At 48.6% G+C, this 26,784-nt stretch overlaps 1 protein-coding gene across 4 annotated transcripts in view; it reads left to right on the top strand.

The window, feature by feature from the left end:
- CABP1 (calcium binding protein 1) overlaps positions 1-26,784 on the top strand; it is a 276,597-nt gene that overhangs the window by 108,970 nt on the left and 140,843 nt on the right. Inside the window, exon 2 of one of the 4 annotated variants that reach the window (XM_085633446.1) lies at positions 22,860-22,964. The exons of 2 other annotated variants lie outside the window; for them this stretch is intronic. In XM_085633446.1, the coding sequence (XP_085489572.1) occupies positions 22,920-22,964 (45 nt within the window). In that variant the 5' untranslated portion in view covers positions 22,860-22,919. Of the gene's footprint in view, positions 1-22,704; positions 22,965-26,784 lie in introns of those variants that run through there. One more of the 4 variants, XM_085633445.1, reaches the window with a different exon arrangement.

Below are 26,784 nucleotides of genomic sequence, written 5' to 3'. Positions count from 1 at the left end.
TATGCTGCTTCTCGGCCGGCCACCAAACTTGATTTTTTTTTGTAACAGTGTCCTATGCCACTATTTCACTTTAATGGCAGCCGTGTACCTTTCTTTGGACACGCTGCATCTAAAGATAGCGGCACAGCTGCCATTAAAGTGAAAGCGCAGCATGGGGTGGTTTTTCAAATAAGCATTTGCAATGCAATAGGTCTCGCATTTGCAAGAGCTTAAGCTATTGGTGTTGTAAATGACAATGCCTTTTATTTATCTGTTTCAAAAACCAACACATAAATAAAAGGAATTGTCATTTATAATTCCAATAGCTCAAACTCTTGCAAATGTGAGACCTATTGCATTGCAAATACTTGTTTAATAGGGTCATTAATTTGTACATAATGTCTTTTTGTTTTATTAGGTGCTCTCCTTAAAGCTCACACAGGCACATTTTCGTTTACTGAGGTACTGCCCATTTAAAGGTTCAATTCAACATAACAGCATCCTTTTTACACCACTCCTAGACACACTGCCCTGCTTGCTGTCTGACTCTGTGTCTTATCTATCACAGGTCTCTCCTGGTCACATGCATGATTGCATTGTACTGCAACATTTATATAGCGCTTACTGTTAATATGTGGCCCATTGAAGGGCTTGCCTACAAGTGGTAGCATACTCACCATGTAGTCGCAGAGGCCTTCAATCTGTGGGGCCCAACCCCCAGGGGGGCCGTGGACTCCTGGGAAGGGGGTCGCACATTCCCTAGCTTCACTTGTCCCTGCAAACCAAAATGTTTGCTTTCCTTTTGGAAAAAGACAGTGGGGCATCGGATTTAGATGGTTATCAGCAGCTTCCCTGAATGAAATACAAATGTGCCTATCAGTTAATCTGCAAGTGTAAAGGATGCTTGAAAGCGGATCTGGTTTTAATTGATCAAATCACTCCAAGCTTTGTGATGACAAAGTTTTGTTTTTTGAGTGGTAGTGCAAAGTGTTAACAACTGGGCTGGGAAGTGCTTGCTTTTAATTTTAACTGCATTTACACAGCCCTTAGTACTCCTAAAGATGTGTTGAGGGGATAGTTATGTAAACAAAAATTGCATTAAGTATGCTCTGATATTACTAAAATCTACATTTTGAAAAACCCCATTTTATCGTAAAACTATTTGCACGTTTTGCAGCATTTCATCTTACACGGTGTGTAATGCAAGTATAAAATATTGACATACATATTCACAGCGCTTTCCATCACAGGCTGTGACCTCATAGCACTAAAAATACTCATCACTATTCTCCACTGCCCCAATCAAGATTTAATTCTGTGGCTCTATGCTTACACACAGACCTCTGCAGTGCATTAACTAATAGGTGGTTTCATAAGGTACTACAGTGCGTTTCCCAATAACAACTTTTTAAATATATTTTTCATTTACGCTGCCCATTATTTTATATGTAGCTACCCGATGGTGAAAGACCTAAACAACGTACAGAATAAGCTTATCTATGAGAGGCTTGCATCACCAGTGCATCACCTTTTTTGACGCTCCTGTGGCGCAAGTGTCTCAACCATACCTATGAGGCGGTGCAAAGTCCCCCTGCGTGGCTTTGCACGGCCTCATAGATATGGAGTAAGACATAGCAGCGCAAGTCACTGCGTTGCCTTACTCTGCGTCAAGGAGGTGTTCCATGGGCTTTGGGTGGGGTTCCCACGCAACACCCATGGATTTTGATGCTGCCCCATATTTACAAAAAACCTGGGGCAGCTCCAAAAACTGACGCCTCCCCAGCGGAGGCGTAACGATGAGAAATGTTTTCATTTCTCCTTGTTTTTTCCTCTTTCCATGGGTGCTGCATTCTGCAACTTGCATAGAAAGAGGAAAACCCCTCTCTGGATTGTTTTTGTGAAGGAAGTTGCCCCTTTCTGTACAAAAATAATCCTGCCTCCCTCGCAAGTGGGAGAAAATATGGGGGCTCTGGACATTGTATAGAGGTCTATGAGGGGTTTCCCAGGATACATTGATAGGCTTAGAGAGGTATATTGAGGGGGTTGGGGGGATCCACGTCCATTCTCCCTGTAAGCTGATGTGCGATATTGTTTGAGTGAGTCTGGGAAATGCTTTCTGTAATTGTACTGTCAATTGCTTATATCTGAAGCTTGTTTCTTGAGTTAATAAAAAGCAATTACAAAAAAAAAGAATCCTGCCTATGTTGGTGCTAGGCAGCGATTTGTGCGCCAACGCCAGGGAAGAGGACAGGCATGCATCATATTTCATAAATACGGTGCATTCTTGCCCTTTCACATTGGCATAGGGCCGAGCAGAAAGACGACCTGCGGCGCTGCCCTACGCCAATTCCTCATAAATTAGACTCTTTGTTTTCGGCCACACCTTTGACCACGCCCCCACGCTCACCGACCTTTGGTTTGCGAAACCCTGTTTAATATTATTTCCTCACCGTGAACATTACTTGCTGTGGGAATTGGAGGGGTTTATGGTTGTCGGCAGTTGTCGATGATGAGTTGTATCGGGTTCTCGACATTTTTGTCAGGAGGGGGTCTTTACGCCTAAAAAGGTTTGACAAGGGGGTCTTGGCATCAAAACGTTTGAAGACCTCTGGTGTAGGGTGTGTGCTTGGAAGAGCACGGTCTTTGTTTTACTCCTCTGTGAGAAGTATTTCCATGTCGTGCACGAGGACCACGGGGGGGTGGGGGTGGCTTTTACCGTGATGCCCTTGTGTGTCTTTCCACTCTCTTTCTTCCTCCCTGTTCACCTCTTCTTCCTCACCTCTCTTCGTTTTGTTATCCGTCACATTCCTACCACATCACTCTCATTTCGGCTCCTTACTTTCCCTCCATGTGTCATTCGCTGTTTCCATCTCTCTCTCTCCCCCCTGCTCATCACTCCTCCCTCCCTTCTCCCAGACCCTCCATCCTGCTCTTTCTGCCATACGTCTGTCTCCTCATTAAACCTTCTGCTCGGATTAGCGCTCTCATCCTATCCCGTGGCGGTCTCTGACTGGCCGCTCAGAAGCCCGGCTGGAATTGTTTGTTTATGAGGCTTATAGTCAGAGCGCCTGCTGCAAAACAAGCAACGTTCAGGCGCTGAAACTCTAAGATACCGCATTTGTTTCAGGCAGAAGGGATTTCCTGCGTGGCCTGGGCACTGCCCACATGGTTCCATGTCACCGAGGCGCCAGGATTCCGCCCGGGGCTTTCTCTTGACATATTCTGACATTTCCATTACTCTAATCCATTTACATTAAGTGCCAAAAAAGCCTTTATTAAAACATGTTTTAAAGGACAGCAGAGGACAGCAGTGCACCAGGAACTGTCACCAGGGACCTCGGCCTGAGGGTGCACATCAGCTGGAAGAGCTGAGGGAGAGCCGGGTGCCTCGAAGCACTGCTTCTCTGTGACATTCCAAGGAGTTTTGTGTACAGAAATCTCAAGGCAGGTTTCCAGTGAGTCTGTCCTACTTACAGAAAAGTTTCAAGCTCCAAGTACAAGGACATTTTACTATTTGAACGGCTCTGCAGTGCTCGCTGCCGCCCCCTGAACACATGTGGCTGTGCTCGAGAGCTTAAAGGGCAGAGAAACGTCAGCAGCAAAGGTTTAGTAATGGGGAGAAAAGCTCCATACAACAATCAATAGGACACGATACAATTGTGAATACTAAATGACCCGTCCTGCTTGCTCTGTGTGCTCTTAGATTGGGGCCCCTTGATGCACCGATCAGCCATGCAGGCTCGCCCTTCAATGGAAGGGCCTCGCTTGAAGATGCACCCACTCAGATGTCTCACTGTTCTCTCTGAGTAGAATAAATTCATGATGTATCCATCCTGCCTTGTATGATGTATCCGCCCTGCTCTCTCACCTGTGTGTCTGAATGGAATCACTTCACAGTGTATCCGCCCTGCTCTCTTACCTCTCTGTCTGAATGGAATCGCTTCAAGCTGTATCCGCCCTGCTCTCTTACCTTTCTGTCTGAATGGAATCACTTCACGGTGTATCCACCCTGCTCTCTCACCTGTGTGTCTGAATGGAATCACTTTAGGGTGTATCCGCCCTGCTCTCTTGCCTTTCTGTCTGAATGGAAACACTTCATGCTGTATCCGCCCTGCTCTCTTGCCTTTCTGTCTGAATGGAATCGCTTCACGGTGTATCCGCCCTGCTCTCTTACCTTTCTCTCTGAATGGAATCGCTTCAAGCTGTATCCGCCCTGCTCTCTTACCTTTCTGTCTGAATGGAAACGCTTCACGCTGTATCCGCCCTGCTCTCTCACCTGTGTGTCTGAATGGAATCACTTCACAGTGTATCCGCCCTGCTCTCTCACCTGTGTGTCTGAATGGAATCACTTCACAGTGTATCCGCCCTGCTCTCTTACCTTTCTGTCTGAATGGAATCACTTCACGGTGTATCCACCCTGCTCTCTCACCTGTGTGTCTGAATGGAATCACTTCACAGTGTATCCACCCTGCTCTCTCACCTGTGTGTCTGAATGGAATCACTTCACAGTGTATCCGCCCTGCTCTCTTACCTTTCTGTCTGAATGGAATCACTTCACGGTGTATCCACCCTGCTCTCTCACCTGTGTGTCTGAATGGAATCGGTTCGGTTCGGTTCAAAAATCTTTATTCGATTCATACAATGAATCATAAAAGCACAAAGTTAAAAAACATAATACACAAATAAGGTGATCCATCCATAAAATAAAAATTACAATTCAAAAAAATCCATCATACAGCATAAATACAAATCCAATGGCAAAGCACAGTTCTACAGCTAATTTATCCATAGCGTTTCCTAATCTGAAGTGAAACTCTTATAAAATTTAACATGGCACAGCAAGTATCAACAGAAGATAATGACAGCAAATAATCATAGCCTTCTTTATAAGTGCATGGTTGCCGCCCCTTCAGGACAGGTTTAATAAATCTAATCCTAGGATCTTGATATAAGGAGCAAAACAGGACAACATGTATAGTACTTTGGCTAACTCTGTCATTACAGGGACAAGGGGGTAGCTGCTCACACCAACCCCCTTGTTTAGGAAAGGCGAAAAGAAAATGGAGGGTATTTAGCCTAAACCTCGTGAGATAAAACCGCCATTGGACATTAGTTGTAAAAGTTAAATAAAATTGATGCTGTAACTTAGGTACATAGCCAATAAGGCCTCCCAGACACCGTGAGCCTAAAAACTTCCAGTAATTTGACTTAATTTGGGTTTTTATGTTTCCCTGGATGTTTGCAGGATTTTCATAAACATGACCCAAACCTATCTTATTCAACATGTCCCTGACGTATGACAACCAGGGGATCTTGTTTGCATTATCCAGGCTCAAGCAGTCTGAGAGAATTTCTCTCGAGAGCTGCAAATCGTCAGATAACCATATTTTGCCCCATAATAATAGGGGTGACAGACGAATGATGTCAGTCACTTTGGTCATTCCCATTTCATTATGACAGAAGCTATTCGATGAACCCGATGGAATCAGTAATACCCGTTTTAGGAATTTATTTTCCATCACTTGTACCACTGAGGGGTTTTCGGTCCCCCATACTCCTGCCCCGTAGGTAGCCACAGATAAACATTTAGATATATAAAGAGTTTTAAGGTGCGCAACAGGTTTTTGACCCAACTTACCACAGAAGCGAAAAAGACCTTCTATGGAGCGGGTAGCACTCTGGGCTCGAGCCTTCATTAAAGGAGCCCAACTTAGTTTGCTATTGAAAAGATTTCCAAGGTAATTAAAATTCTCCACCCTTTCAATAGTAGAGTGATTCACCACAAATTTTCTAGGTTTTGTTCCTTTAGGACCACAGACCATTGCAAAAGATTTTCCAAAATTTACCTTCAGGTCAAGATCCAGCATGAAGGTGTTAAAGGCATCTAGGCACAACTGCAAACTGTTTCCAGTGAGGGTCATTAAAACAGTATCGTCTGCATATGAGAGTATAGGAATACTCCTACCGTTTACCTTAGGAAAATCACAACAGTGGTCCAACAAGTACTTTTCTAGTCCATTTGTGTATACTAGGAACAAGAAAGGCGCCAAAATGCAACCTTGACGCACCCCCTCAGTTGAGGGAATAGGTTTAGTTGTTTCCCCCCCAGGTCCAAATCTTATAGCCACGGACGTTGCTGCGTGTAGTCTGCGGAGAAGTGTCACCAGGGGTTCTTCGAAGCCCATATCGTCCATCATCTGCCACAGCCTGCTTCTACAAACAGTGTCAAAGGCGCTTGACAAGTCCATGAAGGCAAGGTAAATTGCAGAACTCCTTGCCTTCATGTACTTGCCAATAATTAGCGCCAAATTCAGGCACTGCTCAACTGTCCCCTTCCCACTTCTGAATCCATACTGGGAGTTCACAATTAGACCAACAGAGTCAGCCCATGTTTCTAATCTGGCCAAAATAACCCTCCCCAATAGTTTACATGATGCATCGATCAAGGATATAGGGCGATAGCATCGGGGATCACACCTATCGCCCTTCTTGAAAATCGGCACCACCACTGCCACCTTCCACGATACAGGGATGCGACCAAGAACAACAGCCCTAAAAACATTCAGTAATAAAGGTGCCCAAGCTTCAATATTATGTTTAAAAAAGTCTAAAGGGACGGCATCAGGGCCCGGGGCTTTTAATGATATGCCCTTCCTCAAAGCTACTTCAACCTCTTCCAGTGTAAGTGAAGAGCTAAGAAGCAAAGCTGAAGATGGTACCACCAAATCCCCTACATCATCCAACAAATCCGAAAGTAATAATGCTTTGGGATTAAAGATTTTACCAAAGTGAACTTCCCAAGATTCACCAGTAATCTGCGTCAGTATACTTTCTTTGGTGTCATTTTTAAACAAGGGACGATTTACTACTTCCCAGAAGAGCCTACTATCTTTTAGCTCAGAGGCCTTCTCTAGATCGTCCCAGGCTCGATTTTTCAATTCCTGCTTCCTCTTTGTGATGGCCTCTTTATAAGCCCTTCTGGTCGATCTTATCAGTTCCTTATTTCTTGGTTTTTGTGTAAGGGCAGCTTTTAAGGATTTATGTGAGGCAGAGCATGCAGAGTCAAACCATTTAAAACACCTTAAATTCTTTTTCCCCACTGGTTTTCTAAGGTGCTCAGCCACGTGCCCACATAATTTTTCAAAACTCCCAATGACCTTGTCTGGATCAGACGTCAGAGACAGGCATGATTCGATCTCAGTTTTACAAACATTCAGAATCTCTACCTCAAGGCCTTCAGCATTTATTTTCCCCCACTTCATGGTAACTCCCTGATTTTTATTATATGTTATGGGTTGCTCCCAAACCAAATGTTTTCTACTAGCAGGGGCACTCAAGGATAGCATTAAAGGATTATGATCGCTTACGGCACTTGCGATTACCTCAAGCCTATTAACATAATGAAGAAAGTTACTAGACACAAATACAAAATCAATAGTACTCATTGCACCTCTTGTTCCCTGAAAGGTTGGTATTGGCGATATATTTGGGGCAGCCCAGGGCTCTACCATACATAAGTCATTTAGAATAATGATATTATTTAAAGCGTCCCCCTGGGGCGTGTGTTTAAAATGCATCAAGGGCTGTTCATTTAGATCATTGATACCACAGACATTGCAGCCACCAAATTTGCACAGTGTACAATTAAAATCACCAACCCAAATAACTACTAATAAAGCTCGATCACTACGAGCCTTACATATTGCTTCCTCCAAACTCTGGATTGTAGATACATCATTTCTATCAAAGACATTATGGTACCAATTAATTAACAACACGGGCTCTGGGAACAAATTTTCCAACAAGAGCAACTGGTACCAAGGAGTATCCACTATTTTTGAGGTTATCAGGTTCTTTAGTTTGATGGATAGAGCTGTCATTAACCCACCCCTTGCCCTCCCAGCTAGTGATGGGACCGCCAAAACATTAAAAGATTGAAAACCATCAATTTCCCCACCCACTCTGCTCCATGTCTCCTGAAAGCACAGGATATCCTGACCACCCACATGCTCCAGCCAAGCTTCATCCTCCATTCTACCCGCAAGACCTGCAATATTCCATGAGATTAGACACAGCCCAGGTTCCCCTAGGCTATTGTCCACAAACTTTATTGGAGTTTCCAGGTCAGGCCCAGTAATTGGTGGGTTTAGCTCACAGGCTAAGTTGCTAACAGTTTGACTATCCGAACGCATATTAGGTTGAGCATTGTGGTCGAAAGCGTCCACCACCTGGTTATCCTCCTGCCTTATCCCCCCGTTTTCCCCCATGACCAAATCTGTGGTAGATAAAATGCTTTCCTTTTTCTTGTCTAATGGTCAATCTAAACCCTCCATTCCCACCAGTGGGTCAAATCGGTTTCTTAATGGAATATTGTTATTTGGCATCCACCCTAGGTATTCCTCCCCCTGGAATCTCCTTCTTGATTGGTCATAGGGGGTTTGCCCAAAATTTTTGAAACTTGTTGGCCCCATGAAAGATCCATCACCCTGGAACCACAAACCAGGATGATTTTGAGGGGGTCGAGATATAGTATTAATCTGAGTCCATCCAGAGTAATTATTACCCTGCACTCTCGACCCAGGAAAGCGAGGGTTAGGGGGAAGATGATGCAAGTTGGGATAAAAATATTCAAGACCTATACATTGAATATCCCCCATTCTAGCAAACCTTGCTTTGTTACAGATTAAGTCCTTGACCCACCTGTCCCTAAAATTAATTAGGATACAATCCCCCTCTAAATCCTTCTTGCTTGGGCCAACCCAAGGGACCCTTCGTACGTTTAATATTTTTGTACTAGAGGCTGGGGGGAGTGGTCTATTGTTGTTGAGCCAGAATATGACTTTATTTGATAGGTCCTGATTTGATTCATGTTTATTTGGTGCGACCACCGGGACACCTGTCAGGATGGCCATAAAAGGTGCAGATTCGGGGGGTATATTCACACATATTGGTTTACTTGGAGGTGCCATTTCATCCAGAACTAATGGGCCGCTCAGTGGAGTTTGTTTAACTTGAGATGAGGCTACTGGCTTAGATGTAATTGAGCTCGGTGCTGCTGCTATAGCCATAATCGGTATTGACTGAGAGTCCCCATCAGCCACCAGTGCAGGTCTAGTTGGGACTGATCGTACAGGGGTTCGCTGGGAATCAACAGATGCAATAGGCTGGGGCGGATTACTTGGTTTTTGAATAGAGGTTTTATGAGCCCCCTTCTTTATTTCAATACAATTCCCCTGGGCCTGTGGAAATTTGCTGTTGTTAGCCAAAATTTCCAGCGAATGTGTGTTAACTGATATTAAGTGCTCTAATTGGTCCAATTTTAGGTTAACTATTTGTGTTCTCTCAATAAGGGGTAACAAGAGATTTTTTACCAGCTTCTCAATATGTGTTAACAAAGCTTTGTTGTTGTTTTGGCAGCAATGAGTCAGATCACCAGGGTCTCCCATACGTATGACCCTTCCCTTCAAGTGACCTCCCCCTCTTTTACGTTTACTAGTTTTTGTGACTTCTGGAACAGAGGCCGAAGCTTTGGATTGTAGGGAAATGGGGCCCGACAGGGTCAAATTAGGGTGTTGGATCCCATCCTCAATATTGCTCAATACAGAACAATCTTCTATTGGACCGTTCACTACATCGCCCATAGATATTTCTTGATTATCTGAAGTAACGGCTAAGTCTGGGCTGGCTTCCAAGTCGTTTATTATGCTCTTTTCAGGAGTGACCACAGATGCAAACCGACCCAAAGATGAACGCTTCCCCGTAACTAAGTCCAGAGACAAACGCTTTTCAGTAAGAGCAATTTCCTTATCTAATATCCCCGTGGCACGGGTGATAAAATCATCTAAGGTTCCAGTGGCTTTAACACTACTTGACTTTACTGTAACCCGCCTACCCTTTCTTAGTGATGAGGACATCATAAGACTAAAAATAAGGAATAATGTGTACAATTTAAAATATAAATTAGATAAAAGTTTAAAACTTCAATTACACATTATAACTACATTCAACATCTTATCACATTGATAACTAAAACATACTTTGAGTCCTCGAATCCCGAGAGTAAGAGAAAGGGCCCGGCCCGTCCCTGTACGTCCTTGGACGGCCTTAGACGGCCCGCCCTTTGCCCGGGCTTAGCCCCGGGCGCTCCCGCGCGCTCCCGCGCTGCGGATGAGTGGCTGCTTAAGTTTGGAAATTAGGTAGGTGAGGGGGGCGTGTCGTGCAGGGAGAGCAGCCCAGGTGTAGGCAATGGGGCTCGCAGGGACTCCTGGGCAATGGAGTCCCCTGCTGCTCGCAGCCCTGTACAGATGCGCTCACCCCGGTGAAGGCAACCCCGTCCAGGCGCTCTTACGGTGTTCACTGGACGCTGCGGGACCCGCGCAGCGGGTCCGGCGAGTTGTTGGGCCGGGAAAGGCAAGAAAGTCAACTGGTTAGTCCCACGTCGTTCCTTGGAGCGCCGTAACTGCAAAGGGTTGGGCGCACTCTTTTCTTCAGGCACTGGTGTGTCCGAATGGAGCGCCCGGACAGAGTTCCCGGCGGCGGCTGAAGGAGACGGCTGAAACGCTGCCACGCCTCGCTTCTCCGTGGAGGCTAAAGGTTACGCCTCCCCTTCTGGATTCCTTTCGGCAGACTGTGTTCGAATTACTGGTGAATACCAAGAAACTGACGCCTGAATGGAATCACTTTAGGGTGTATCCACCCTGCTCCGTTACCTTTCTGTCTGAATGGAATCGCTTCACGGTGTATCCGCCCTGCTCTCTTACCTTTCTCTCTGAATGGAATCGCTTCAAGCTGTATCCGCCCTGCTCTCTTACCTTTCTGTCTGAATGGAAACGCTTCACGCTGTATCCGCCCTGCTCTCTTACCTTTCTGCCTGAATAGAAACACTTCACAGTGTATCCACCCTGCTCTCTCACCTGTGTGTCTGAATGGAAACGCTTCACAGTGTATCCGCCCTGCTCTCTTACCTCTCTGTCTGAATGGAATCGCTTCAAGCTGTATCCACCCTGCTCTCTCACCTGTGTGTCTGAATGGAAACGCTTCACAGTGTATCCGCCCTGCTCTCTTACCTCTCTGTCTGAATGGAAACGCCTCACGCTGTATCCACCCTGCTCTCTTACCTTTCTGTCTGAATGGAATCACTTAATGGTGTATCCACCCTGCTCCCTTACCTCTCTGTCTGAATGGAATCACTTCACGGTGTATCCACCCTGCTCTCTTACCTTTCTGTCTGAATGGAATCGCTTCAAGCTGTATCCACCCTGCTCTCTTACCTTTCTGTCTGAATGGAAACGCTTCACGCTGTATCCGCCCTGCTCTCTTACCTCTCTGTCTGAATGGAATCGCTTCAAGCTGTATCCACCCTGCTCTCTCACCTGTGTGTCTGAATGGAAACGCTTCACGCTGTATCCGCCCTGCTCTCTTACTTTTCTGCCTGAATGGAAACACTTCACAGTGTATCCACCCTGCTCTCTCACCTGTGTGTCTGAATGGAAACGCTTCACAGTGTATCCGCCCTGCTCTCTTACCTTTCTGTCTGAATGGAAACACTTCACAGTGTATCCACCCTGCTCTCTCACCTGTGTGTCTGAATGGAAACGCTTCACGCTGTATCCGCCCTGCTCTCTTACCTTTCTTCCTGAATGGAAACACTTCACAGTGTATCCACCCTGCTCTCTCACCTGTGTGTCTGAATGGAAACGCTTCACAGTGTATCCGCCCTGCTCTCTTACCTTTCTGTCTGAATGGAATCACTTCACGGTGTATCCACCCTGCTCTCTTACCTCTCTGTCTGAATGGAATCGCTTCAAGCTGTATCCACCCTGCTCTCTCACCTGTGTGTCTGAATGGAAACGCTTCACGCTGTATCCGCCCTGCTCTCTTACCTTTCTGTCTGAATGGAATCACTTCATGGTGTATCCACCCTGCTCTCTTACCTCTCTGTCTGAATGGAATCGCTTCAAGCTGTATCTGCCCTGTTCTCTTACCTTTCTGTCTGAATGGAAACACTTCACGTTTTATCCACCCTGCTCTCTTACCTCTCTGTCTGAATGGAATCGCTTCAAGCTGTATCCACCCTGCTCTCTCACCTGTGTGTCTGAATGGAAACGCTTCACGCTGTGTCCGCCCTGCTCTCTTACCTTTCTGTCTGAATGGAATCACTTAATGGTGTATCCACCCTGCTCCCTTACCTCTCTGTCTGAATGGAATCACTTCACGGTGTATCCACCCTGCTCTCTTACCTCTCTGTCTGAATGGAATCGCTTCAAGCTGTATCCACCCTGCTCTCTCACCTGTGTCTGAATGGAAACGCTTCACGCTGTATCCGCCCTGCTCTCTTACTTTTCTGTCTGAATGGAATCACTTCATGGTGTATCCACCCTGCTCCCTTACCTCTCTGTCTGAATGGAAACGCTTCACGCTGTATCCGCCCTGCTCTCTTACCTCTCTGTCTGAATGGAATCGCTTCAAGCTGCATCTGCCCTGCTCTCTTACCTTTCTGTCTGAATGGAAACACTTCACGTTTTATCCACCCTGCTCTCTCACTTTTGTGTCTGAATGGAATCACTTCATGATGTACTCCCCTGCTCTCTTACATTTCTGTTTGAATGGAATCACTTCTCGGTGTATCCGCCCCGCTCTCTTACATTTCTGTTTGAATGGAATCACTTCTCGGTGTATCCGCCTCGCTCTCTTACCTTTCTGTCTGAATAGGAAACACTTAACGGTGTAGTCAGAGGCATACAGGTAAGAATGGGGTTAGTAAGGGTACCTGGGGAGTGCCCAGTGGGGTTGCAGTGAGGGCACACAGAGTCTCAGGGGGCCTGCATGAGTGGGGGGTAGTGAGGGGGCATGAAGTGTGAGGGGGAAACAGGAGGTGCCATTGACTCTGTAGTGTAATGAGAGGGCTTTGAATCTGCGGGGGTTATATAGGAGTGGAGTAGGGAGCGCGCACAGTCTGAGGGAAACATAAGGGAGCATGGAGATGGGGGGTCACACAGGGATAGGGGTACAGTGAGGGTGAACGGAGTTTGAGGGGTAGACATGAGTGAGGATGCAAAGGGTGGTCGGGTCACACAGGGGTAGGGGAAGGGTCAGATTGGAAAGGCATGCAGTCGGCCATTGGGAGATAGGCCTGTGTCTTAGGGTGGCCTGTGGGCTGTTTTTAAGTTGAGCCTGGGCAGTGCATGCACTGCTCTGTGGCATGCTGTATTGGAGTATGGAATAGAAGCCCCACCCACTCTCTGCCCATATTTTTTATTGGCTTATGTCATTGCCCTTCGTAAATGCTGGCTTCTGATTTGTCAATATGATTGTTAGTCCCTCTTAAGCACCGCGTTGTCTTCATTTGTAAGCTCCAATGAGGACTAGCCCTTTTATCTGTGTTGTTACACAGTATGTCTTATTTTGTCTGTAAGCACTATTTTCTGTAATGAGTTTCTCTTACTGCAGGCACGACATGTTTTCCTGCAACATTCAGCGCGCCATGCGTGCTTTCACTTTCCAAGCAGCCAGGGACAATGGCGGCCGCTTCTTTGAATAGGTTTCCCATTTACAACATTGAGCTATTGTCATTGTATATGAAAATGCCTTTTATTTATGTGTTAATTAGCAAAACAGATAAATAAAAGGCATTGTCATTTATAATACCAATAGCTTAAACTCTCGCAAATGCAAGACCTATTGCATTGCAAATGCTTGTTTTTAGGGCCTCTGTTTACCAGCCCACGGTATGCCAAGGCATGCCCTTTGCTTCACTCCTCCCCTGACAGGCTATCATACTTCAGACTATGACGGGAGATGGGGCCCTCGCGGGGCCAGGTGTTGCTCTGCCCTTGGGCCATTCTGTGGGACCAGCCCTGCCCGAAGCAGTGTCTTTTCCCCTACCGCCCCATTGCTAGGCCATTGCATTCAGGGCATGGTCAGAGTTATGTAAGGCTGCACGACAGAGGGGTGGGGGGAGTGCATGTGATTTTGTGATCATTGGGCCATCTTCACCTCAGCTCCTGAAGTTGCAGCTATGTGCTTTTCTTGACCCCTCCCCTACCATCGCCCTGAGGCTAAGGTGGGCTGGGAGGAGACGAGTAAGAGAAGCGGCATGGGCCTCGCTGGGGCAGGTGATTTTGTGGCCCTTCCTTTGCCCCCTCCTTCCTGTTTCTGGAGCAGTAGCACCTGTGTGCTTTTTCTGACCCATTCCCCTGTCACCTTGGCCCTAATGTCTTTCAAGCCTTGGTGGATGAGGTGTGTGCTTGCCTAGGCCGGCTGCAACAACACCTTTCCCAGAGGAAACAGAAAAGAGAGAATGAGGTGTTATGGTCAGAGCTGCCGGCTTCCAAACAGGCAACTACACTCAGCCTCAGCTCAACATCCTGTGATTCTGGGCAAATCACTCAGAACCTAAAATAGAAATTAATTTCATCTTTTTTAATGTAACTCTTCAATTCCTCTGGTGCCCTTTGGCTGCATTCACACTGTATGAAACTGCAAAAATAAATAACCTGCTATTTGATCATGTTTTAAGATTCTGCAAAGGCCAGAGCATGATAATTGAAGAGGGCTCTTTATATAAAAACCTCCATATTTCTTTTTAACTTGGTTTTTATGCCTTTGTTTAACTATCAGTCATAAGGCAGTTTTAGAACACATTATTAACTGCTTTTTACTTATGTCTACTGTTTACAGTACACAGTGATGAGAGGAAAATGACTGACTTGGGGGATTTTATTTATTTTCGTTTCAGTTAGGAGATTAAGATACCGGCCATGTCGCAAGGTGGCAGCCCTAGCCTCATCAGGTGCTGTGGCAACCCTAGCCTCATCAGGTGCTGTGGCAGCCCTAGTCTCATCAGGTGCTGTGGCAACCCTAACCTCATCAGGTGCTGTGGCAGCCTTAGCCTCATCAGGTGCTGTGGCAGCCCTAGTCTCATCAGGTGCTGTGGCAACCCTAGCCTCATCAGGTGCTGTGGCAGGCCTAGCCTCATCAGGTGCTGTGGCAACCCTAGCCTCATCAGGTGCTGTGGCAACCCTAGCCTCATCAGGTGCTGTGGCAACCCTAGCCTCATCAGGTGATGTGGCAACCCTAGCCTCATCAGGTGCTGTGGCAGCCTTAGCCTCATCAGGTGCTGTGGCAGCCCTAGTCTCATCAGGTGCTGTGGCAACCCTAGCCTCATCAGGTGCTGTGGCAACCCTAGCCTCATCAGGTGCTGTGGCAACCCTAGCCTCATCAGGTGCTGTGGCAACCCTAGCCTCATCAGGTGCTGTGGCAGCCATAGCCTCACCAGGTGCTGTGGCAACCCAAGTCTCATCAGATGCTGTGGCAGCCCTAGCCTCATCAGGTGCTGTGGCAACCCTAGCCTCATCAGGTGCTGTGGCAGCCCTAGTCTCATCAGGTGCTGTGGCAACCCTAGCCTCATCAGATGCTGTGGCAGCCCTAGCCTCATCAGGTGCTGTGGCAACCCTAGCCTCATCAGGTGCTGTGGCAACCCTAGCCTCATCAGGTGCTGTGGCAACCCTAGCCTCATCAGGTGCTGTGGCAACCCTAGCCTCATCAGATGCTGTGGCAGCCCTAGCCTCATCAGGTGCTGTGGCAACCCTAGCCTCATCAGGTGCTGTGGCAACCCTAGCCTCATCAGGTGCTGTGGCAGCCCTAGCCTCATCAGGTGCTGTGGCAATCCTAGCCTCATCAGGTGCTGTGACAACACTAGCCTCATCAGGTGCTGTGGCAACACTAGCCTCATCAGGTGCTGTGGCAGCCCTAGCCTCATCAGGTGCTGTGGCAACCCTAGCCTCGTCAGGTGCTGTGGCAGCCCTAGCCTCATCAGATGCTGTGGCAACCCTAGCCTCTTGAGGTGCTGTGGCAACCCTAGCCTCATGAGGTGCTGTGGCAGCCCTAGCCTCATCAGGTGTTGCGGCTCTTCGGCCATTTTAATTCACCTTGCCCACCCCGCCAAAATGGAATACTTTTAATTTGTGGCAATGTTACTGGCTCTGAAAGCTTACAAATGCTTAGTTTACCAAACATTTCTCTAAAAAATTAGTCCAATGAGACTAACCAAATGGGGATTCATGAAAGGGCGTGGTCCAGGAACGTGGGCCACTTTTTTGGGGACTGCCCGGGCCTAATTGTGATCCCGATCCAACAGTGGGTAGGGGTGTAGTGAGGGTGCACGGAGTTTGAGGGGGCAGATATGTGTGAGGATGTGAAGGGGCCCTGAAGTCTGGGGGGGTCACACAGGGGTAGGGGTGCAGTGAGGGTGCACAGAGTTTGAGGAGGCAGACATGAGTGGGGTTGTGAAGGGCTCCTAGAGTTTTGGGGGGTCAGGCATTGGTAGCGGTGTAGTGAGGGTGCACGGAGTTTGAGGGGCAGACACGAGTGGGGTTGTGAAGGGCACCTGGAGTCTAGGGGGTGGGGTCACAGGGGGAGGGGTGTAGTGAGGGTGCACGGAGTTTGAGGTGCAGACATGCGTGGGGATGTGAAGGGCGCCTGGACTCTAGGGAGAGGGGAGGGTCACTCAGGGGTTGGGGTGTAGTGAGAGCTGAGGGAGACTCTCTAAGTGGCCGGATTCCCCGGGCTCATCAGTGAAAGCGCTCTGCTCGCTGCCTTAAAGCCATCGTTCTCGACAGTAAAATAATCCCCAGGGCGGGGTGGGGGAGGGTAGTAATCTGCCACAGATTGCAGCCATCTTCTCCTCTCCTTCAGTTCCCCATCTCCGGCTGGGCCTCTGGCTCTCAGTGATCTATCCATCCATCCATCCATCCATCCATCCATCGTTGTCTCTTAAGAGTCCTGCTCCCTTCCTGTCTCCTTTACCTAACTCCGCTTCATGTTTCTTTCATATGTCTCTCTTCGTCCTTCTCCCCCACGCTCCCCCTGAGGTACATTTTAGCCCATCTCTGGTTAGGTTTATGTGACCACCACCCATCCTGTAGCTTTTGGTGGCTCCCACTGTTTAACACCCTGTGTCTCTCGTTCTTTTCCTGACTGTGTTTCTCACTCGTTTCCTTTCTGTGTCTCTCACTCTTTTCATGTCTGTGTCTCACTCATTTGCTGACTGTCTCTCACGCTTTTTCTTTCTGTGTCTCTTGCTCGTTCCTTTGTATGTCTCACACTATTTTGCTTTCTGTGTCTCTCACTCTTTTCCTATCTGTGTTTCTCCCTCTTTCCCTTTCTCTGTCCCTCACTCTTTTCTTTTATGTGTCTCTCATTGTGTTCCTTGCTGTGTCTCTCACCCTTTTACTGTCTTAATTTCTCACTCTTTTCCTTTCTGGGTCTCTCACTTTTCCTTTCTGTGTATCTTACTCTTTTCCTTTCTGTATCTCTCACTGGTTTCCTTTCTGTGTCTCTCATTATTTCCCTCTCTGTGTCTCTCATTGTTTTCCTCGCTGTGTCTCCCATTCTTTTCCTTTCTGTGTCTGTCACTCTTTTCCGTTCTGTGTCTGTTACTCTTTTCCTTTCTGTGTCTCTCACCCTTTTGCTGTCTGTCTCTCACTCTTTTCCTTTCTGTGTCTCTCACTATTTTCCTTTCTGTGTCTCTCATTCATTTCCTCACTGTTTCTCTCATTCTTTTCCTCGCTGTGTCTCTCACTGTTTTCCATTCTTTGTCTCTCACTATTTTCCGTTCTGTGTCTGCACTGTCACTCTTTTCCTTTCTGTGTCTCTCACTCTTTTCCTGTCTGGGTATCTCACTCTCTTTCTTTCCATATCCCTCATTATTTTCATTTCTGTGTCTCTCACTCTATTCCTTCCCGTGTCTCTCATTCTTTTTCTTTCTGTCTCCCACACTTTTCCTTTCTGTGTTTCTTACTCTTTTCCTTTTTGTGTCTCTCACACTTTTCCTTTCCGTGTCTCTCACTCTCTTCCTTTCTGTCTCTCATTATTTTCCTTGCTTTGTCTCTCACTCATTTCCATTATGTATGTCACTCTTTCCCTTTCTGTGTCTCTCACTCTTCTCCTGTCTGTGTCTATCACTCTTTTCCTTTATATGTCTCTCACAATTTTCCTTTTTGTGTCTCTCACAATTTTCCTCACTGTGTCTCTCATTATTTTCCTTGCTGTGTCTCTCACTCTAGTCGTTCAGTGTCTGCCACTCTTTCCCTTTCTGTGTCTCACACTCTTTTCCTGTTTGGGTATCTCACTCTTTTCCTTTCTGTATCCCTCATTATTTTCCTTTCTGTGTCTCTCACTCTTTTCCTTTGTGTCTCTCACTCTTTTCCTTCCTGTGTCTCTCATTATTTTTCTTTCTGTGTCTCTCCCTCTTTTCCTTTCTGTGTCTCTCAATCTTTTTCTTCCTGGGTCTCTCCCTCTTTTCCTTTCTGTGTCTGCCACTCTTTCCCTTTCTGTGTCTCTCACTCTTTTCCTGTTTGGGTATCTCACTCTTTTCCTTTCTGTATCCCTCATTATTTTCCTTTCTGTGTCTCTCACTCTTTTCCTTTGTGTCTCTCACTCTTTTCCTTCCTGTGTCTCTCATTATTTTTCTTTCTGTGTCTCTCCCTCTTTTCCTTTCTGTGTCTCTCAATCTTTTTCTTCCTGGGTCTCTCCCTCTTTTCCTTTCTGTGTCTGCCACTCTTTCCCTTTCTGTGTCTCTCACTCTTTTCCTGTTTGGGTATCTCACTCTTTTCCTTTCTGTATCTCTCATTATTTTCCTTTCTGTGTCTCTCAGTCTTTCCCTTTGTGTCTCTCACTCTTTTCCTTCCTGTGTCTCTCATTATTTTTCTTTCTGTGTCTCTCACTCTTTTCCTTTCTGTGTCTCTCACTCTTTTCCTTCCTGTGTCTCTCGTTCTTTTTCTTCCTGGGTCTCTCCCTCTTTTCCTTTCTGTGTCCCTCACTCTTTTCCTTTCTGTGTCTCTCACTCTTTTCCTTTCTATGTCTCTCACTCTTTTCCATTCGAGGTCTCTCATTGATTTTCTTGCTGTATCTCTCATTCTTTTCCTTGCTTTGTCTCTCACTCTTTTCTTGACTGTGTCTCTCATTATTTTTCTTTCTGTGTCTCTCCCTCTTTTCCTTTCTGTGTCTCTCAATCTTTTTCTTCCTGGGTCTCTCCCTCTTTTCCTTTCTGTGTCTGCCACTCTTTCCCTTTCTGTGTCTCTCACTCTTTTCCTGTTTGGGTATCTCACTCTTTTCCTTTCTGTATCCCTCATTATTTTCCTTTCTGTGTCTCTCACTCTTTTCCTTTGTGTCTCTCACTCTTTTCCTTCCTGTGTCTCTCATTATTTTTCTTTCTGTGTCTCTCCCTCTTTTCCTTTCTGTGTCTCTCAATCTTTTTCTTCCTGGGTCTCTCCCTCTTTTCCTTTCTGTGTCTGCCACTCTTTCCCTTTCTGTGTCTCTCACTCTTTTCCTGTTTGGGTATCTCACTCTTTTCCTTTCTGTATCCCTCATTATTTTCCTTTCTGTGTCTCTCAGTCTTTCCCTTTGTGTCTCTCACTCTTTTCCTTCCTGTGTCTCTCATTATTTTTCTTTCTGTGTCTCTCACTCTTTTCCTTTCTGTGTCTCTCACTCTTTTCCTTCCTGTGTCTCTCGTTCTTTTTCTTCCTGGGTCTCTCCCTCTTTTCCTTTCTGTGTCCCTCACTCTTTTCCTTTCTGTGTCTCTCACTCTTTTCCTTTCTATGTCTCTCACTCTTTTCCATTCGAGGTCTCTCATTGATTTTCTTGCTGTATCTCTCATTCTTTTCCTTGCTTTGTCTCTCACTCTTTTCTTGACTGTGTCTCTCACTGTTCTCCTTTCTGTTGCTGACACTGTTCACCTCTCTGCGCCTATCAGGCCAGCCTCCTTTGGTCCACTCTAAGCGCACCTTTGTGTTCTAGGCTGTCTCTGTCCATCGCTCTTAGGGCCATATGTAGGTAGCCCAATACCGGTCGGTAATGGCCGATTTTCGGTAAATATACCGTTACCGACCGGTATTTAGGCTTTTGAGATGTAGGGGGATAATTTCTGCATTCGGTAATTTACCGAATCGGTAAAATTACCGAATCGGTAATTTTACCGATTCGGTAAATACCGAATACAGAAATGAGATGTAGGGGGAGTGTGTGGTGGGTGTGGGGATTCGTTGTTGGTGGTAAATGACGAATGTCTCTGTGAATGCATTATTTGGCCCTTAGATGTGTGCAATGTGGCAGACACACATGCCCTCAGGGCATGTATGTGTGCCACATGTGCACACATGCAGGAATCAGGGGTGCAACAGGGTGTCAATGTGACACCCTGCCACCCTTGATTGAGCTCCCCCCATTACCGATTCGGTATTTACCGATTCGGTAATGGTAACTGGCTTCCCATTGATTCCTATGGAGGAGGCCCATAGTAATCAATGAGATACAGGTTACCATTACCGAATCGGTAAATACCGACTCTAAAATACCGACACTTACCGAATCGGTATTTTTTTACCTACATTACATTTACCGATTCATAAATACCGAATCGGTAAAATTCGGTATTTAAGAATCGGTAAATGTAATTTACCTACATAAGGCCCTTAGTCTCAGCAGCTCTTTCTTATGTATCCGTGGTCACATCTCTGCCCATCTCCTGTAATCCAGACTGCCAAGCTCCGTGCCTGCGTAAGCACCTGTCCCTCAGTCAGTCGAACTGCTCTCTGTCTGTGCCTGTCTACTTGTGGTCACTCTGGTCCAAACCGCCCTCTCCATCAGAAGCAACCTCTTTCTTTCTCTTTGTACTTCTGTTTTCGTCTTTGTCCATCTGTCTGTCTGCCTCTGTCTGCTTCTGTCCCTTTATCTGTTTATGTTAACTCTGTCGTTCAGACTCTCAGCCCACCTCTTTCTCTGTTCGTGTTTCTGTCCAACTTGGTGCTCAAGCCTCTCTCAGCCCATCTGCTTCCGTCTCTGTCCCTGTCCCTATCCCTGCCCGCTCAGAGCCCTCTCTCTGCCCATCTCTATCCCTGCCCGCTCAGAGCCCTCTCTCTGCCCATCTCTATCCCTGCCCGCTCAGAGCCCTCTCTCTGCCCATCTCTATCCCTGCCCGCTCAGAGCCCTCTCTCTGCCCATCTCTATCCCTGCCCGCTCAGAGCCTTTTCTCTGCCCATCTCTATCCCTGCCAGCTCAGAGCCCTCCCTCTCTCTGCCCATCTCCTCCTGTCTGTGCCTGTCTACCTCTGTCCCTATCCCTGCCCTCTCAGAGCCCTCTCTCTGCCCATCTCTATCCCTGCCCGCTCAGAGCCCTCCCTCTCTCTGCCCATCTCCTCCTGTCTGTGCCTGTCTACCTCTGTCCCTATCCCTGCCCTCTCAGAGCCCTCTCTCTGCCCATCTCTATCCCTGCCCGCTCAGAGCCCTCCCTCTCTCTGCCCATCTCCTCCTGTCTGTGCCTGTCTACCTCTGTCCCTATCCCTGCCCTCTCAGAGCCCTCTCTCTGCCCATCTCTATCCCTGCCCGCTCAGAGCCCGCTCTCTGCCCATCTCTATCCCTGCCCGCTCAGAGCCTTTTCTCTGCCCATCTCTATCCCTGCCAGCTCAGAGCCCTCTCTCTCTCTGCCCATCTCCTCCTGCCTGTGCCTATCTACCTCTGTCCCTATCCCTGCCCTCTCAGAGCTCTTCCTGACTCTGTCCCAATCTGTCTCTGTCCCTACCCATATCCCTGCCCGCTCATACCCCTCTATCTATGCCCAACTCTCTGTGCCTCTTGTCTCTGTGTATCCTTCTGACTCTGTCCATTTCTTTCTCTCTACCTACCACTTTCTCTGTCCGTGACTCTACCTATCTCTCGCTGCTCTGCCATGATCCATGTCTCTGCCCACCCCCAGCCCCGCATCTGCCCTTCTCAGTCTTCCTATCTATCTCTCTATGCTCCTTTCACTACCTGTGTCCCGCCCTCTGTCCTGCCCCCTCCCCTCCTCTGTTTATCTCTGTTATAATACCTCTGTCCAGCTCCCTCCCTGACTCTGCCCACCTCTCTCTGCCCTGCTCCCTGCCTGTTTCTGTGCCCCTGCCTCTGTCCTGCCTCCTCCCCTCCTCTGTTCATCTCTATGATAGTATCCCTGTCCAGCCTCCCTCCTTGACTCTGCCCACCTCTGTGCCCAATCTGCCTCTGCCCACCCCTCTATGCATAGTCTGTCTCTGCCCACCCCTCTCGGCCCAGTCTGTCTCTGCCCACCCCTCTCTGCCCAGTCTCTACCTTCTCTGTGTTCCCGCATCTCTCTCTCTCTCCCCCGTCTCTGCTCATCTGTTTCCCTGCCTCTGCCCAATCTGTCTCTGCCCAACTTTGCCCAGTCTCTACCCATCTCTTTGCTCCTGCATCTCTGTCTCTTCCCCGTTTCGGCTCATCTGTTTCCCTGTCGCTGCCCACCGTCTTTGCCCACCTCTCTCTGCCAAGTCTTTCTCTGCCCACCTTTCTCTGCCCAATTTCTACCCACCTCTTTGGTCCTGCATATCTGTCTCTTCCCCGTTTCTGCTCATCTGTTTCCCTGTCTCTGCCCGCCCTCTCTGCCCATTCAGTCTCTGCCTACCTCTCTCTACCCAGTCTCTGCACGTCCTTTGCTCCTACACCTTTGTCTCTTCCCTGTCTCTGATCCTCTTTTTCCCTGACTCTGCCCACCTCTCTTTGCCCACATCTCTCTGCCCAGCCTGTTTCTGCCCACCTCTCTCTCTGCCCACCTCTTTCTGCCCACCTCTCTCTGCCCAGTCTCTACCCACCTCCTTGGGCCTGCATCTCTGTGCCTCCCCGTCTCTGCTCATCTCTCGTCCCACCTCCCTGTGCCCTCGCCTCCTCCCAGACCCGCCCCTCCACTCTCCGTCCTGTCTCTTTCCTCATCCAGTCCGGGGACAGTGAGTGATGCCGGGAGGATGCAGTCGGCGTGCGCCAGGGCAGAGAGCGGACCCACCCGGCCTCTTTCTCCACACCTGACCCCTCCTACTCTCTGATTTTCTTCCCAAGGGACTTTAATGGCGCCCCCTGAGACGGGCCCCCTGTAGCCCGGGGCCAGTTCGGCGGGCTATGGGCAACTGCGTCAAGCCGCCTCTGCGAAACCTCTCCAGAAAGGTGAGTGTCTTAGGGGGCAACAGCACCCCCGGGGAGGGTCCTGGGTCTGGAGTGGAGGGGGTTGGGGAGGTAGGGGGGTGACAGCCTTGTCCTACGGATGAGTCCCGTGGTGCGGGCGGGGGAGGCGGGTTGGAACACAAGAACCGAGACAGACTTAACCCTGAAAACAAAGAGAGAAAGTGACAGACCTGACCCTAGAGAGACTCGACTCAGAGGAAAGTGACAGACCTGACCCATAGGGAGACTCGACTGGGAGAAAGTGACAGACCTCGACTGAGAGAAAGTGAGACTCGACTGAGAGAAAGTGAAAGATACTACCCCCCCCAGAGACTCGACTCGGAGGAAGTGATAGACCTGCCTCCTAGAGACTCGACTCAGAGAAAGTGACAGACCTGCCCCCTAGAGAGACTCGACTGAGAGAAAGCGACAGACCTGCCCATAGAGAGACTCGACTGAGAGAAAGTGACAGGCCTGCCCCTAGAGAGACTCGACTCAGAGAAAGTGACAGACCTGCCCCTAGAGAGACTCACTCGACTCGAATGGGAGAAAGTGACAGACCTGCCCCCTAGAGAGACTCGACTGAGAGAAAGTGACGGACCTGCCCCCTAGAGAGACTCGACTGAGAGAAAGTGACGGACCTGCCCCTAGAGAGACTCGAGTGGGAGGGAGTGACAGACCTGCCCCTAGAGAGACTCGACTCGAATGGGAGAAAGTGACAGACCTGCCTCCTAAAGAGACTCGACTGAGAGGAAGTGACAGACCTGTCCCCTAGAGAGACTCGACTAAGAGAAAGTGACAGACCTGCCCCCTAGAAAGACTCGACTGAGAGAAAGTGACAGACCTGCCCCTAGAGAGACTCGACTCAGAGAAAGTGACAGACCTGCCCCTAGAGAGACTCGACTCGAATGGGAGAAAGTGACAGACCTGCCCCCTAGAGAGACTCGACTGAGAGAAAGTGACGGACCTGCCCCTAGAGAGACTCGAGTGGGAGGGAGTGACAGACCTGCCCCTAGAGAGACTCGACTCGAATGGGAGAAAGTGACAGACCTGCCTCCTAAAGAGACTCGACTGAGAGAAAGTGACAGACCTGTCCCCTAGAGAGACTCGACTAAGAGAAAGTGACAGACCTGCCCCCTAGAGAGACTCGACTGAGAGAAAGTGACAGACCTGCCCCCTAGAGAGACTCGACTCGGAGGAAGTGACAGACCTGCCCATAGGGAGAGGCGACTCGAATGGGAGAAAGTGACAGAGCCCCCCCCCCCCCCTCTCTAGAGAGACTCGACTGGGAGGAAGTGACAGACCTGCCCCCCCAGAGAGACTCGACTGGGAGAAAGTGACAGACCTGCCCCCAAGATTCACTCGACTGAGAAAAAGTGACAGACCAGTCCCTAGAGAGACTCGACTCGACTGAGAGAAAGTGACAGACCTGCCTCCTAAAGAGACTCGACTGAGAGAAAGTGACAGACCTGACCCCTAGAGAGACTCGACTAAGAGAAAGTGACAGACCTGACCCCTAGAGAGACTCGACTGAGAGAAAGTGACAGACCTGCCCCCTAGAGAGACTCGACTAAGAGAAAGTGACAGACCTGCCCCTAGAGAGACTTGACTGAGATAAAGTGACAGACCTGCCCCTAGAGAGACTCGACTCAAATGGGAGAAAGTGACAGACCTGCCCCCTAGAGAGACTCGACTGAGAGAAAGTGACAGATCTGCCCCCTTAAGAGACTCGACTGAGAGAAAGTAACAGACCTGCCCCTATAGAGACTCGACTGAGAGAAAGTGACAGACCTGCCCCTAGAGAGACTCGACTCAAATGGGAGAAAGTGACAGACCTGCCCCTTGAGAGACTCGACTCAAATGGGAGAAAGTGACAGACCTGCCCCTTGAGAGACTCGACTCAAATGGCAGAAAGTGACAGACCTGCCCCCTAGAGAGACTCGACTGATAGAAAGTGACAGACCTGCCCCCTTAAGAGACTCGACTGAGAGAAAGTAACAGAGCGGCACCCTAGAGAGACTTGACTGAGAGAAAGTGACAGACCTGCCCCCAAGAGAGACTGAACTGAGAGAAAGTGACAGACCTGCCCCCAAGAGAGACTCGACTGAGAGAAAGTGACAGACCTGCCCCTAGAGAGACTCGACTCGAATGGGAGAAAGTGACAGAATCTACTGGGGGTGGAGAGACATCAAGGAAACATCACAGGAAAACAACGGAAGAGCTGCCGCAGAGGGACAGTCGACTGGGGGAAAGTAACAGGCCTGCCCCAGAGGCGAATTTGCTGGGGTAAAAACTGACAGATCAGAGACGGATGCAAATGTATTGGGGGGTGGGGGCTGACAGAGCTTAAACTGAGTTGCATCTACTAGGGTGGAAAGTAGCAGGCCTGCTCCCGAGGCTGTGGCCCTGGCATCCTAGGGTCAGTTTCCTGGGCAGAAGCTGCGGGCAGAATAGAGCTGCACCCCGGGGGCACATGCAAAGCAAAAGAAAGTGGCTGATCAACATCTTGTTTGTTTTTTTAACACACTTGTATAGCGTTCATTAGGTTTAAAGCGTTTCTTGGCGCCGAGCTTAATTGGCGAGGCGGGAAGGGGGGCGTCAAAGCAGCCCTTTTACAAGGGCGAATCTAACGGCAGTTCCGAGCACCGATCGTGCATAGTAAGGGCCAGCGCCAGCATATCTGTACATTCAAAGACAGCTCCGGCACTTCTCCGAGGTTGTGGCGTATTTCAAGTGACACATTTACCTGCTATTCCCTCTGGGTCCAAGGGGGCTTGTATACCGTTAACTGGGCCGTATGTCCGATCTTCCGAGCAGGGGTGAGATGCATTAGCGGGACTGCTGAGCAGAGCTGACTGCGGGCTGTCTCAGCGGGGCTGGGGACCTTAACAGGGCACTAGGAGCGCCTGTCACAGGTGTTAACATGTATACGGTTCTTGGAACCGTGCCTGCGCTTCTCAGCAGGGCTGCTGTACTTTTAATAGACCCGTGCCTGCGCTTCTCAGCAGGGCTACGGTACCTTTAATAGACCCATGCCTGCACTTCTCAGCAGGGATGCTGTACTTTTAATAGACCCATGCCTGCACTTCTCAGCAGGGCTGCTGTACCTTTAATAGACCCATGTCTGCACTTCTCAGCAGGGCTGCAGTACCTTTAATAGACCCATACCTGCACTTCTCAGCAGGGCTGCGGTACCTTTAATACACCCATGTCTGCACTTCTCAGCAGGACTGTGGTACCTTTAATAGACCCGTGCCTGCACTTCTCAGCAGACCTGCTGTACCTTTAATAGACCTGTGCCTGCACTTCTCAGCAGACCTGCTGTACCTTTAATAGTGCCATGCCTGCACTTCTCAGCAGACTGTGGTACCTTTAATAGACCCATCCCTGCACTTCTCAGCAGCGCTGCGGTACCTTTAATAGACCCATGCCTGCACTTCTCAGCAGGACTGCGGTACCTTTAATAGACCCGTGCCTGCACTTCTCAGCAGACCTGCTGTACCTTTAATAGACCCGTGCCTGCACTTTTCAGCAGACCTGCTGTACCTTTAATAGACCCGTGACTGCACTTCTCAGCAGGACTGCGGTACCTTTAATAGACCCGTGCCAGCACTTCTCAGCAGACCTGCTGTACCTGTAGTATACCTGTGCCTGCACTTCTCAGCAGACCTGCAGTACCTTTAATAGACCTGTGCCTGCACTTCTCAGCAGACCTGCTGTACGTTTAACAGAACCGTGCCTGCACTTCCAGGAGGGCTGCTGTACCTTTAATAGACGCGTGCCTGCACTTCTCAGCAGGGTTGCTGAAAATTTTACAGAACCG

This window comes from Triturus cristatus, chromosome 11, assembly GCF_964204655.1.
Source record: "Triturus cristatus chromosome 11, aTriCri1.1, whole genome shotgun sequence".
NCBI classification, from domain to species: domain Eukaryota; kingdom Metazoa; phylum Chordata; class Amphibia; order Caudata; family Salamandridae; genus Triturus; species Triturus cristatus.
Note: the sequence above shows the minus strand (reverse complement) of the source record. Positions and strands in the feature narration are given on the sequence as shown.